The sequence below is a fragment of the Beta vulgaris genome, chromosome 6 (genome assembly GCF_026745355.1).
Source record: "Beta vulgaris subsp. vulgaris cultivar EL10 chromosome 6, EL10.2, whole genome shotgun sequence".
Classification (NCBI taxonomy): domain Eukaryota; kingdom Viridiplantae; phylum Streptophyta; class Magnoliopsida; order Caryophyllales; family Amaranthaceae; genus Beta; species Beta vulgaris.
In genome coordinates, this window is record NC_079207.1 from 67,978,595 (window position 1) to 67,992,848 (window position 14,254).

Here is a 14,254-nt window from a genome sequence, read left to right on the forward strand (position 1 = left end):
TCATATGTGTTCGCGCAGGGAGTGGTTTATGAACTATAAACAGGTTGATGGAAGTGTTACTATGGCCAACAGTGAGGTCTGTAAGACAGTTGGTATAGGGTCCATCAGAATTAGGACATGTGATGGCAAAGTTTGTACTTTGAATGATGTTAGGCATGTTCCACAGGTCACAAAGAATCTGATTTCACTTAGTCTGTTAGACAAGAAAGGGTTCAGTTTCAAAGGTGAGGTGGAGGGTTGTATGTCTACAGGGGTTCGAAGATGATTCTGAAAGGGGTTAAACGGGAGACATTGTATGTGTTGCAAGGGTCTACGTTATCTGAGTCTGGGGTTGCTACATTGGCTGTTTGTGATAGTGTTGAGAAACAGGTGGAGCACAGAGGCACTCTAGGTTGGAGTGGTGGTTCACGTCAGGGAGAAATCTGTCAACACTCACAATCTGAATTGAAATTCCGTGTTCTTCGTCATCAAAGTTGGGTCAGTCAAACTTGACTCCTGGTCAGCATGAAATCTTTGGGAACTCTCCCCAAAGGGACGGTTGTGAAGACATGGTGGGTTTTGCACTGTATGTCGGAGAGGTGAATATTTTTGGGCTGTCCAAGGAAGGTGTTACTTGTGCTAGGAAAGAGTATAAGAAACACATCTGTTCGAATCTGATTCCACAAGGTAAGTTCCAAGGTTGCTTGGACTTACAAGCTGTTCGTGATTGTTAGTTGCCCTCTTGGGGCAATTCTGGGGTCCTTAGGGACTAATCTGGTCTGGTTGTCTGTTGGGACATATCTGGTGTAGGGAGATTCTGGCATTGTGATCAATGCATCTGTTTTCTGGCTTATTGTGAGAGGATTCAAGTCAAGGTGGAGATTTGTAAGAATAGTGACTTGAATGGTGCCTTGAAGGTGTTTGGTAGAATGCGTGAAGAATGAATGACATAAGGGTAACTTTGAATGGACATATCTCTCAATCTATAAATGATTTTGAGGTGATTCAAAGTGGAGGTGATAGCTTGTTCCGAGAGCTTTCCAACGATAGGTCATATGCCCGATTCCGATAAGAAACGCAGAAGTTATAGCTGTTTTAGGTCTCGCCCGATCGGGTTGGGCGAGGGAGCCCGATCGGGCCCGCAACGGTTTGTTGGGCAGCGTGTGTTTGTGGCTCCCCCGATGGCATCGGGCCATCTTGCCCGATCGGGCGACAGGCCGAATTACGACACGGGCGTTTGTTGCCTGATCGGGCCCGGGAGCAAAATTCTTCGAGCGTTAACCACCCGATCGGGCGGGTCTCACCCGATCGGGCGGCTGACCGGGTAACGCGGAAACGCGTTTTCTAAACGGGGGTATAAATATGTATTTATATCTTAGGGTTTTAGACTACGAATTAGCCTAAATTCTCTCTGTAATCTGGTTTTCCTCACATAATAAAATATTCTCCCTCTCTCTGCCGTGGATGTAGCCAAATTGGTGAACCACGTAAATCTGTTGTCTGTTTTTATTGCTTTTGCATTCAATATTTGTTTCTCTCTCACGTCCGTTATAACAGAATGGGAAGAAAGTGATGATGCGAACCTAAACCTATCATTAGTAGGCAAGGTTTTGAATGTCCAATCCTATAATTTTGATGTGGTGAAGCGCACGTTGAACCAAATTTGATCGATTACGAAGGGTGAAGTCTTTCGATCGATTGAGAACGATCTTTTTGTCGTGCAATTCGCAAATATTCGGGACAAAAACAAGGTCATGGCAGTGAGGCCATGGACCTTTGATCAGAGCCTTATTCTTCTTAATGAAATTGAAGGCAGTGCACATCCATCAAACATCTCCTTGAATCTTTGCCCTTTTTGGGTAAGGTTTTATGATTTACCCAAGAATAGCAGAACTGAACGTCGTATCAGAGTGATTGGAAGAGGATTAGGTACGATGCTGGATGTGGATTTCGATGGTATCGTATGGGATAAATCCACGAGGCTCAAGATATTGTTGGATGTGACTAAACCACTAAAAGACATTCAGCAACTTCGAAGCAAGGATGGTAATGTTGTAACTATTGATGTGAAATAAGAGAGGCTACCCAATTTTTTCTATGCTTGTGGAATGTTGGGATACATAGAACGAGATTGCTTGAATATTTTGGAGGAAAAGCGGAGGAGAAGTTGTAGGGCTCGTGGCTCCGAGCGAGCTTCACCACATCGAGAGCGCATGAAGATCGAGGAGGAGGTTAAGAACTTTAAAAGTTATGCGTGGACGCTGCAGTTCTCTTCCATGGCTACAGGTCCTGCTAAGGAAGGAGTGAGGCTTGTGAAGATAAAAGCATTGAAGCATTAAATGTAGTGGAGGAGAGAAGATCCGAAGATATGGGACAGGCACGTATCAATGAGGTGCGGGTGGACTCTGGAACATCGGATGGTTTGTGTTTATATTGGCAGGAGGATAGAGTAAAATTTGAGTTACTCTCTTTTTCAAGTCATCATATCTGTGGCGATGTTACCAAGGGTGGTTCAGTTTGGAGATTTGTTGGTATTTATGTTGGGCGGACACGAGTAGCAAGAATTGGACTTGGGATTTAATCCATTATCTTTGTGCATATGTCACCATTCCGATTTTATTGGGAGGAGATTTTAATAAAATTCTTTCTCAATGTGAAAAAGAGGGTGGCTCGAAAAGGGAGATTAGGAGGCAGATGGATAATTTCATAGTGATTATGGATCGTTGTGCCTTAAGAGATCTTGATTTTGTGGAACAATGGTGGACTTGGGAACGAGGAAAGTCGGATGATAATATAGTGCATGAAAGACTTGATAGGTATTTAGCTTCACCATCATGGACTCAACTTTCTCCAGATGCCAGAGTTGAATATTTGTTGTGTTATAATTTGGACCATACCCCCATTTTGATTAAATTGCAGCGTGATTCGAGGCTTTCTATCCGAAAAACCAAATCCTTTAAGTTTGAAACGGCTTGGCTTTTTTACAAATCGTGTGAACAAGTGGTTCGGGAGGCATGGAGGGAGAGTGAAGGTGACACGGTGGTAGGTAAATTAGACATGGCGGGTGGTAAACTGAAGGTTTAGAGCAAGAAGCACTTTGATAGCTTGGGGTTGCAGATCGAAAAAGTTGAAAAGGCCTTGAAAATGCGCAGCAAAAAGACATTTCGCATGAGAGTTGTGAGGAAAGCTTGAGGATTTGCTTGATGAATTGAATCGAAAGCACGAAGCTTATTGGTACCTCAGATCTAGAGTTCTTGAAGTGAAGGAGGGAGATCGAAATAAAAGCTACTTTCCCCACAAAGCATCCCAAAAGAAGAAAAGAAACAGAATAGACGGTTTACGTGATGTGAATAATGTATGGCAGACGGAGGATGAGGTGTTGGAAGATGTGATAGAGAAGTACTACTCGGCCCTTTTTCTTCGACATCACCAAGTTCGGTTTAGTTGGATGAAGTCCTATCTCGTTTAGGCTCGTTCATTACTGCGACATATAATGAAAGCTTGATGAAGCCGTACACGAAAGAGGAGATTCACGCTGTGTTGCTTCAGATGCACCCACGTAAGGTCCCGGGTGTAATCCCCCATATTTTTAAGATATTTAATTAATTAATTAGTTTTAATCATTTTTGAATTATTTAAGCTATTTAATTTTAGTATTTGACAGCGGAAGGGTATTTTGGTCATTTTATCAAAAGAGTATTCGAGTATTTCCACAAAGAAGTATTTTAGTATTTTTAAGAAAGTATTTTATTAATATTAGTAGGAATATTATTTTGGAAATTGATCATTAAATGTATTTTGGCAATTTGATGAGTAAGGGTATTTTAGTCTTTTGACCAAATTGACTACCACTATAAAAAGGCCATCATTCTCCATCATTCTACTAGCCACTTTCTTCAAAAGGAGTAAGGATGGGTTTCCTTTTCTCTCTCAAACTCTAGTTTCTTCAAGTAATTTCTTCAAAAATTCAAGTTCTAATCTAGTTTTCGTTTGAAAATTGTAGGAAAAATCTTGCAAATATCAAAGGGAAGCAAAAGGTTAATTTTTTTTTTCTGAAATTTTGGGGTTTTTCTTCCCTTATTTTTCTCTCTCCTTTTCGCCCTCTTTGCTTGCGAATTTCGGCCACCACGGTGGTGTTTCGCGGGCAAGCCTCAACGAGAAGGCAGGGCCACTGCCGCAACAACAGTGGTGGCAGGAACTGGGCCGATGAGTGCCGCCCTGCCCACTGCGGCGTCGGTGGTAGTGCAGGCGGTGCGTGGTGGCGCCGGTGGTTATGGTGTTTTCAGATCTGTAGTTTTCGAACCACTTGTAAAAAAAAAAATTTGTTATTATTAATAATTTGCAGCAATAATTTAGTAATTTTTATGAAGATTTAAGTATTAGTTTAAGTGGGTTTTGCCTAATAGTAGGAGTTTTCAAGTTTATGACCCAAAAATTGTTTTTAAAGTCTTTTTAAAAGAAAATCAGCTTTATTATTAATTTAAAAGTGCTGATTTTTATTTATTAGTAGCCATGAATTGTTGTTGGTAAGTACTAATTGATAGTACTTTATTCTTGGTCGGTTTTAAGCATAGTAAAAGCAAGTCAAACTTTTGACTGTTGATTTTGTGTGTTATCAAGGTACATACACTTGACTTTGACCTTTGACTTTAGTATATTAAAGGTTATTTATTTAGCACGAGGAGTAAGGAGAGGCTAATGCCTTATAATTGTTTGAGTACATGTTGAGAACTTAGAAAGGAGATTAGAAATGAAACTTTTGAGTCATTCCTATATTTGGAAAGCATGTGATTGATGATTATTGCTTTTGAACATGATTAAAGTTATTAAAGTTATTCTCAAAGCTAGGGCTTTCCTGAGAATATTTTATTGAGCATGGTCTCATTAGAAGATATTTATTTTATTTAACAATGTCTCATTAATTAGGAGTATATATTTTATTGAGCAAGGTCTCATTTGAAGTTATATATTTTATTGAGCAAGGTCTCAAGAGAAGTTATATATTTTATTGAGCAAGGTCTCATTAGAAGTTATTTATTTTATTGAGCAAGGTCTCACTAGAAATTATATTTTGTTGAGCGAGGTCTCACAAGTTTTAAAGTTGTTGAGCAAGGTCTCACGAGTCTAAAGTTATTGAGTAAAGTCTCACAAGTAGTTGAATCATTAAGCAAGGACTCAATTGATTGGATCATGGATCCTTAAGAAAGTAACAAGGACTCATGGAGTCATTAAAGTAATAAGATGAGCAAGGTCTCAAAGAATTTAGAATTGAGTTATTTATAGTGTTTGTTGCATTCACTTGTTAAAGAAAGATAAGAAATTAATTTATTTGTTAGATGTATTATTATTGTGATCGTGTCTCACATAATGGATTGTGGCAATAAAACCCTTGGGATTGACCCCCCATGAGTATTGAACATAAGGGGGAGTTAGTGTGAAACTACACTCCTGCATATAGCTTAGCATGAATATGCTAATGCTTTTATTTTATTGAGCAAGTTTATGAAATTTCAATTGTCAAGATCTTTGAGTGGACTAGGTGTCAGTCTTATTCTTTATCTCTGAGATGTTGAGTCTAGAGGCTCACTCTCACCCTCTTTCATTACTAACAAACTTATATTTCTCAAGTCAAGTCATTTAAAGTTCATGGAACTTTAGTAAGAAGTGTGGGATCTCTTACACAAGGAATAGTAGCCCGTATGATTCCAAGAGGGGGACGGTGCCCGTTCATTTTCAAATAATATTAAAAGAAAGTATTTAGTAAGTTCAGTTATGTGCTTGTCGCATGTAGAGTCATAAGAAGAGCAAGCCGAAGTTGTTGAGGATTGCATGCATTTTTATTTGCATCAGTTAGTTGTGTTATGTACTCAGCGTTGCTGATGTATGTGTTTCTTTATTTTCTTTTGGTTGTTGTTTTTCCTCAACGACCCTGTGATGACCCATTTAGCGAGCGGAGCTGAGAGGAGAAGTTTCAGGTACAAGTTCTTGATGTGCATGAGAATCATAAGCATCCGGAGGGGAATTCTAGTACATGAGTACTTTCTTAATAAAGCTATTTTGAATTTTATGTTTGAATTTACTTGACCATTGGGGTCAAGGTTTTGATTTGTTTTGAAGATGAGACTAGTATGGGATAGTCTTCGAGTTTGTAACTCATTTGCATACTTTCTTATTTCAGTTGTATTAAAGTATTTCAAATTTATTTTAAAAGACTTCCGCTGTATTCTCTGATTAGCCTTACGTATTATCATGCGTGGCATAACAACTCCCGCAATTTCTCCTAGTATATATAAGGAGGAGTCGTGGGGTGTTACAAAGTGGTATAACAGCTCCAAGGGTTATATTACATTTATCTACAAAAGTTTTCAAACTTAAAAGTATTTCAAAGTCGAATTACAAAAAGGGAAGGGAATCGCATATGCATATGTACATTGCATCGCATTAGTCACTAAGTCTTATGTGCCTTAGATTAGTAAGTGTTCTAAGATCTATTAGCATTTTTGTTGTGCTTTATGTGATTAAGTGCTTGATTGCAACGTGATTGACATTTTCTACTTGCATGGAGTCCAGTTTGGACTGAAAGGTGTAGTATGACTACAAAGTAGTGCTAGTTTTGCTCTAATCTACTACTCTAGTAAGAGAGTGAGTATAAAAGTTCCTTAGAAAGGAAAGTGAGCATTAAATGTCAGCGTGGCATTTGCTTAGTAGTTTTGACCTATATTGAGGGTCAATAAGCGATTTTTAAGTCGAATTTTTTTCTTGGGCAAATCAATGGTCGATAGAAACGCTAAAGTTGATGCTCAGCTGAGGAATTTGGTCCAAGTGACTACGAATTTAGCTAGAAGAGGTCCTTCGAAGAAGAAGTCTGTTGATTGGTTTAAGAGGGTTAGTGATAGTAAACCGCCTTCTTATGATGGGAAAGGTGATCCTGTCAAGCTTGAGAATTGGTTTAGAGATTTTGAGAAGTTATTCGATGCTATCCAATGTCCAGATAATAGGAAGGTAGCTATAGTTGCGTATTACCTCAAGGAGGAAGCCGACTTTTGGTGGTCCTAACATAAGAAGACATTAATGGCGAGGCCCGACTTTGATTGGAAGGCTTTTGGAGTAGCTATGAAGGAGAAATTTTATCCCAATTTCTTGAGGAGGCAAAAGGCCACTGAGTTTGATGAGTTGAAGCAAGGTGACATGACTGTGGAGCAGTACTATGAGAAGTTTGTAGGATTGATGAAGTTTGCTCCAGAGTTAGTACCCACTGAGGAAAGAAAGGCTATTAGGTTTGAGACTGGACTTAGTCTTGGGGTGAAGCTTGGGCTAGGAGGTTCAACTTTCAGCACCTTAGAGGAAGTGTATGATAGAGCTGCTCATTTAGGTTCCTATTTGAAACAAGCTGGAGTTGAGAGCTCAAACAACAAGAGAAAGGAGAATTCTAGTCAGAATTTCCAGAGGAATGATAAGAAGTTCAAGCCTCAAAATAAGTAAATAACTTTCACCAAGGAGGACAATCTAATGGCCAAAGCAATGGAGGCCAGTATCAACAACAAAAGGGTGGAAATGGTCCTAATAAGGGAAGGAAAGGAGACGAACGAGTGTATTTCTGCAAGAAGTGTCCCTACAATCATCCTGGAAAGGATTATGAAGGAAAGCTAGTGGAGTGTAACTACTGCCACAAATTGGGTCACCAAGAGTATGAGTGCTTCTCCAAGAACCCTGAGTTGAAGACTGACAAAAGCAAGAGCGGAAACCAGTTTGGTCAGGGAAATCGAAACCACTCAGGAGGCAACAACTATCAAGGTGGGAACAAGCAAAATGGAAAAAATAAGACCATTTCGAGTGGAGCTGGCCCTAGTGTGCATGCAGTGGCAAGATTAAATGTCATAAGTGCTAGAGAAGCTGAGACGTCTAAGGACGTAGTTACGGATTATGTTTCTATTAATTCCACTTTTGTTAAAGCTTTATTTGATTCAGGAGCCGAGCGTTCATTTGTTTCAAAGTTAGTTGTTTCAAAATATGGCTTAGAAAACCCTAGGGATGTTGAAATTCCTATTATGTTACCATATGGGGAAGTAGTAACGTGCTCAAGAGTATATGAGAACGTCCTTGTGAGAATTGGGGATGTATATCTCAACTCGTCTAACCAAATTGCGGTGGAAAATACAAAATAGCAAATAAACCAAACTACAAGGCCACCATTTCCAAAATAACTCTCTGCCTACATAAGATATATCAATTACAAAAGTTTTTGGTCCTGATTCTCAATTGTGAAATTTTGTTAAACACTAAACTCGTGAAACTACAAAAGGGAAACTGTAAATGAAGCCGTTCGGTAATCTGATGACTGAAACTAACGCTTCTTCTTGTTTGCTTTGGCAGCACTTGACGGGCTTGCAACAAGGAACACAAAGAGACCGACTATGGAAAGAACTGAAACGGAGAACCATATTTAGCCAACAGTCTCTGCAATTCCAGTAAATACAGGGTATGAGTATTTTATCCAAAAAAAGAATAAGAGTTGCCAAAGGAACAACTTATGGTAAGGATAAACTCATACCTTAGCCTGAAAGAAGCATGGCACCATCGGATTTCAACCCACAAGAGAAAATAAGAATCATTAGTGATCGTGATAGATATTTACAATGATAAAAGAGAGAAAAAATGCACAAGACACTCACCCAATCGAACTTAGCCTCTGGGGGCCTGTCCTCAAGGATGTCCAAAGGAAATAATGGCGTGGAATATGCTTCCTACAAGTACACAGTACAATTTGAACTCCATGAGTTTCAAGGAAATGGAACAAGACGACATGCAATTTATATTGGTCAAGAGAATAATTCCTATTTGGGTCTGTTTCAATATTAAGCTTATGGGCATTTGAGATGGATGTTAGTCACGAGTCTTCAAGTTATGTGTATTTTGAGCTCCATAAAAAGTTGTCTCCTAACTCACCATACGTCTCCCTAACACTAGGCAAAGGGTTCATCTTTGAGATATGCCCAGTCCTGCTTTAATGCATGGAAATCACCCACAACTTCAATTCTAGGGTTGTCCACAGCATCCTCTGCTAGAGATAGCCATTTGTCATCATGTAAAATTAGCTAAAAAGCTCATAATAATGTAAAAAGGAGTATTGGAGGTTGTAAAGACACGTGGAGAGCATTACAGAGTACATCATTCACATTCGGACTTGATTATAAGTGTTACAAGCCTACGTTCTTTTATCCTCTTAGTGCTTTTACTCTAAGTAGTGACCCATTACAAACGAATCTTTTTTCATCCCTTGTATAGGCATAGATTAGGCAATAATATACCAAACACTAACTTAATTATCACTTATCAGTGAAATTTGCACATAACATTTTAGATTGTCATCCTAAAATATATAAAAAAAAGAGAGGATTTGAAGAAAAGAACAATTGTGACAATGATACTATTACAATTACAAACCTGAAGAGCAGCTTTGGTTGGAATACGGTATTTGATGGTAGCCGGAGCACCATGAAACTTTCCTTTCACTTTGGCTTCTAACTCAAAAGAGATTGTAACAAGAGCACCACTGACAATAATAAAAGAATGGGATTAGCCCATGAACTATTGAACTTTCTATAAGAGTAGAAAATTAGAATTGATGATTGGTAACTAACACATCAAGCCTCTCCCATGAATTTGATGTTTTGCCTTCGATGAGATCAAAAGTATCTTGAGGCCACGTATCATCAGTTAGACTTACATCATATGCCGTCCTGAATACACACCGGAAATAAAAAATCATACAGGTAAACAATAAAAGTATATCATATCAGCATAAAAAAACTATTACAGGAGGTTTAGAAGACAGTGTATAAATAGAGATACAATCTCTGTAATAAAAATTCCAATCATTAATGAAAATACAATCTCTCTCTACCTAAGTTCTCTCTCTACCTGAATTTCTATCTCTCTCTATTCTGCCTGATTCTCACTTTTCCTATTTCTCTAATTCTGCCATTTCTTAAGGTGAGCTACCACTCCCTTAACATTGGTATCAGAGTCGATATTTGATCAATCTGGATCCAATCTTGGGAAATTTGCTGATCAATAGAATCTAGATTCAATTACGCTTCCACTAAACCAAAAATTTTGAGGATCTGAGTTAAGCGTAATTGAATAGAGATTCTGTTGATCAGCAAATTTTCCCAAGATTGGATCCAGGTTGATCAAATAGCGACTATCAATGTTAAGGTAGCTGAAGCTCACCTTATGAAAAGGGCAGAATTAGAAAGATAGAAGAAAAGAGAATAGAAGAATCACACAGAATAGGGAGAGAGAAATTCAGTTAGAGAACAAAAGAAAACAAAAGAAATGAAGCATGAATGATCAAAGATTAGCCTGAAACCTATAAGATAGCAATGTAAAGTAGTGGCTACATAATCATTTGCCAAACTCTTTCTTGCACCTTGATTACAAAAATTCTCTACAACATGCATAGTGATCGATACCATAAAACACATCCATAACGCCACACAAAAAACTTTACACGCCTTTAAGGTTCAATCTCTCTTACAAAATCCCTCTACAATTGTACCTAAAGCCAACATAGACTAACTCTAATCTCCTTCATAGGAGCTCCAAATTCATATTAAAATTAGCACGCGATCACATTCTGGATATGGAATATAAATAAACACTGAACACTTGTGCCAACACCACTCTCTTTGTGTAACTCTCTAATAAAAGATGTCAGAATATGATCTTGTAAGGCACATTTGGTTCAAATACACAATCGCTCAAGCATTAAACCGTGTCATTAGGTAAACATTTGAGCTGTATATTTCCGATAAATATCGAATTAGTCGTCCTCTTAACCTCTCCCTTTCTCATTAGATCTCACCCTCATCCCACGTATTTTAACATCACAACAACAATTACACTCTACGACATCCATCTATTGAATTGCAGGTTCAAAACATCAACATTTACCAATACAACTTAATTTCATTCTACAACAAACAACGACTAGAAGCACAACATAAACAATGTTGCATTAACGATAATCCAATACTACGAATTTCAATCAAAAACCCTAACAATCGAAGCAAAACCACAAAACAAATCAAAACACTAAGTCAACGAAACACAAGAGATAGAACAAAAGCTGAAGCTAAATCAAACAAGTACAGATCCAAAACTAGAATCTAAATTAAAGAGCAAAAAAGCAAAGAAAAACAATGTGTTAAAGATAAGAAGATTACGCAGATCCTTCGTTATAGATATCGATTGAAACAAGAACGCGTTCGGCGCCAGATTTGAGGCGCTTGAGAGTGGCCTTTTTGTGAGCCACGATGAAGGGAGCGTCGGACGAAGCGATTGCAGAGGAGACGAAGAAGAGGAGGAGAGAGAAAGAAATGAAGAGTAAAGCGTGGAAAATTCGGTTCGCCATTGATGCTTTCGCTGAGACCTGAGTGGGTTGAGTTTGTTTGTCTGTGTGTGCACACCTAAAATTCAACGTCAATCGCTCTATAAATCAACTAATTACTCTTCCAAAACAATTCTAATCCCAGAATAACTAGAGTAAAATATATTGAGTTTTTGAGCATGTTGGTAAAACTAAAGGTTCCAGTAGCGGTTAGCGGTTAGCGGTTGCCGTAGCTGTTGGGGGTAGCCGCTAGCTGTCTGCTAGTAGCTGTCAGTGATTAAATTAGTTGTTTAATTAGAAGTGTTTGGCAAAAGTAGCGGTTGAAATTGTGAAAGACAATAAATAACATTTATTATAATATGAAATGAACTACAACATTTTCACATGTTCGTTCAATAGTTAAATTTAATATTTAATTTGTCAAAGAAGTTGCACAAAAAGGAATATACAACTTTTTAGCTGATCAAAGAAATGTATAAATCTAAGAAAATATTCAAATCTCGAAAAATTTATATTACCAATTTTACTAAAATACTTGTAAAATATCTAATCTTTAACATAAATATTTAAATTACATCTCTGCTATTGTAATATAAGCATTGAGTTTCCATGAAATAAACAATTAATAAACAATAAAAGAAAAAAGAAATAAAAATTATTGGTTAATAATTCTACCTTATACTAGTATATAGTGTTTATTTGCTAGACCGCTACCTCTAAATCTCAAACGCTACTTGTACTAACGTTCCACAACCCACTACTCATAATCTACTCCAATTGCTACCCGCTATTACAACCGCTATCTTACCAAACACTCATAACTTTCTTAAGTAGCGTTCTAATCTTGTCAAACCGCTAACCGCTACCTTAAACGCTAGTGTCAAACAGGGCCTAAGTGTTTTAGAATTTAGACCTATAAACTTTTGTCTATAGAATTTTGGATAAAAGAACAAATTGGAGTTTGAGTATAAATAGACAACTCAAAGTAGAGTTTTATTATGAATAAACAACCTAAACGAATACGGTTGAGTCCCCTCCCTAAGGCTATTGGGATTTGAGAAAATAGTTTTGGGAATCTGACCGAAAGACTCCTTCGCAAGTCTCTAATTCCTACTGGGATCTTTGTCAGCCTCATGATTAATGATTTAGCCCTTAACTGTGCACGACCACGAATTACAGAGACAAAATATTGTATTTTTTGATGATGAAACGGAAGAAAGTGATGTTGCGAACCTAAACCTATATATCATTAGTAGGCAAGGTTTTGAATGTTCGATCCTATAATTTTGATGCAATGAAGCGCACGTTGAACAAAATCTGGTCGATTTCGAAGGGTGCACTCTTTCATTCGATTGGGAACGATCTTTTGTAGTGCAATTCACAAATATTTAAGACAAAAACAAGGTCATGGCAGCGAGGCCATGGACCTTTGATCAAAGCCTTGTTCTTCTTAATGAAATTGAAGGCAGTGCACAACCATCAAACATCTCCTTGAATCTTTGCCTTTTTTGGGTAAGGCTTTAATTATTTTCCCATGGATAGCAGAACTAAACGTCGTATCCGAGTGATTGGAGCGAGGAGGATTAGGTACAGAGTTGGATGTGGATTTCGATGGTATCGTATGGGATAAATCCGCGAGGCTCACGATATTATTTTGATGTGACTAAACCACTAAGACACATTCGACAGCTCTGAAGCAAGGATGGTAATGTTGTGACGATTGATGTGAAATACGAGAGGCTACCTGTAATACCCCATATTTTCAAGTATTTATTTATTAATTAAAATATTTATTTTCTAAAATAAATACTTTAAGCAAAGGGTATGTTAGCAATTTCACTCGTTTTAAATTATTTTGGAGGAAGATGGCGCCAAAATTGGATTTGTTAAACTTTTGGTTTTAAATCCTAGTCAAAATTATTCAAAAAACCAAAAGAAAAAAAAAATTTAGGCCATTATTTTTGACGGGATTGTGAAGTTAATGGGGGAGTTTTGTTTTCCAAATTTATGATGAAGGTTACAAATCTTGGTTTAATCTCCTAATTTATGGTGAAGGTTACAAACTCTTTAATTTTGAAAATTAGATACTACCTATTCTACTCCTATTTATACCCTACATCTTTAGCCATCTTTTCCACACAAAAACTTTGGAGAATCCATACTTCAAGTTTCTTCTTTCTCTACTTATCTATTCTAGTTTTATATTTCTTATTCAAGTTCTAATTTTCTTTGGGTTAAGAAAAAAAAAGATTTTCATGTTTCTTACTCAAAAATATTATGCTCATGATATATTCATGTTATATTCATGATTAGTTCATGTGATAATTACTTATTAGATTTTATATTGGTTTTTAGGAGTCGTTCAAGATTAAGACTAAGTGGAGATACTAGTATACTTTTGTGCAAGATCAAGGTACGTTATGTAGCTAGTCTTTTAAAATGTGGTTTATATGATAAAGTTGTTTATTGATTTTATTGGTTGGATTGTTTAGAAATTTGGTTTAAAATGGTTACAATTTTTATTATTCACTCTTGAAAGTGAAAAGAATGAATGATTTTATCAATCATTTTATATAGAAGTTTTGTTGTCCTTTTTGGAAAATTAAATTATTTTTACAAGGAAAGGTTGATTGGTTTTTATGAACTTTGAATGTTCAAAAAGTGTTTATGAGGAAAGGAGGTTTATTCATGACTTACAAGTCATATTATTATTATTTCGCTTGATTAATATCAAGAGATTCAAAGTCCACTTGTTGGCAATTATAGTTACCCTTGATATAGCTCCGTGATGGGATGACTAGCTTGGGGGTGTGCACACTTAGCAAAATAGAAGGGAGATAAGAAGAGAGAATTTTTCAGGATTATTTTTAATCCAATTGTTTG

At 37.2% G+C, this 14,254-nt stretch overlaps 1 protein-coding gene across 1 annotated transcript; it reads right to left on the bottom strand.

Moving 5' to 3' along the window:
* Positions 1 to 8,079: 8,079 nt before the first annotated feature.
* Positions 8,080 to 11,490, bottom strand: LOC104897744 (uncharacterized). The gene is made up of 5 exons (XM_057395474.1): positions 11,208 to 11,490; positions 9,621 to 9,719; positions 9,424 to 9,532; positions 8,531 to 8,723; positions 8,080 to 8,436 (listed from the first exon to the last, which is right to left on the bottom strand). Exons 1-4 carry the CDS (start codon positions 11,393 to 11,395, stop codon positions 8,532 to 8,534), a joined length of 588 nt encoding a protein of 195 aa, XP_057251457.1. The 5' UTR covers positions 11,396 to 11,490; the 3' UTR covers positions 8,080 to 8,436; position 8,531.
* Between the last annotated feature and the right edge of the window lie 2,764 nt (positions 11,491 to 14,254).

Coding starts and splice junctions, on each gene's coding strand:
- LOC104897744 (XM_057395474.1), bottom strand. CDS start 11,395: ATGGCGAACCGAATTTTCCACGCTTTACTCTTCATTTCTTTCTCTCTC. Junction 9,720..11,207: donor ATCTATAACGAAGGATCTGC/GTAATCTTCTTA, acceptor GTGTGTATTCAG/GACGGCATATGATGTAAGTC. Junction 9,533..9,620: donor TCATGGGAGAGGCTTGATGT/GTTAGTTACCAA, acceptor TATTATTGTCAG/TGGTGCTCTTGTTACAATCT.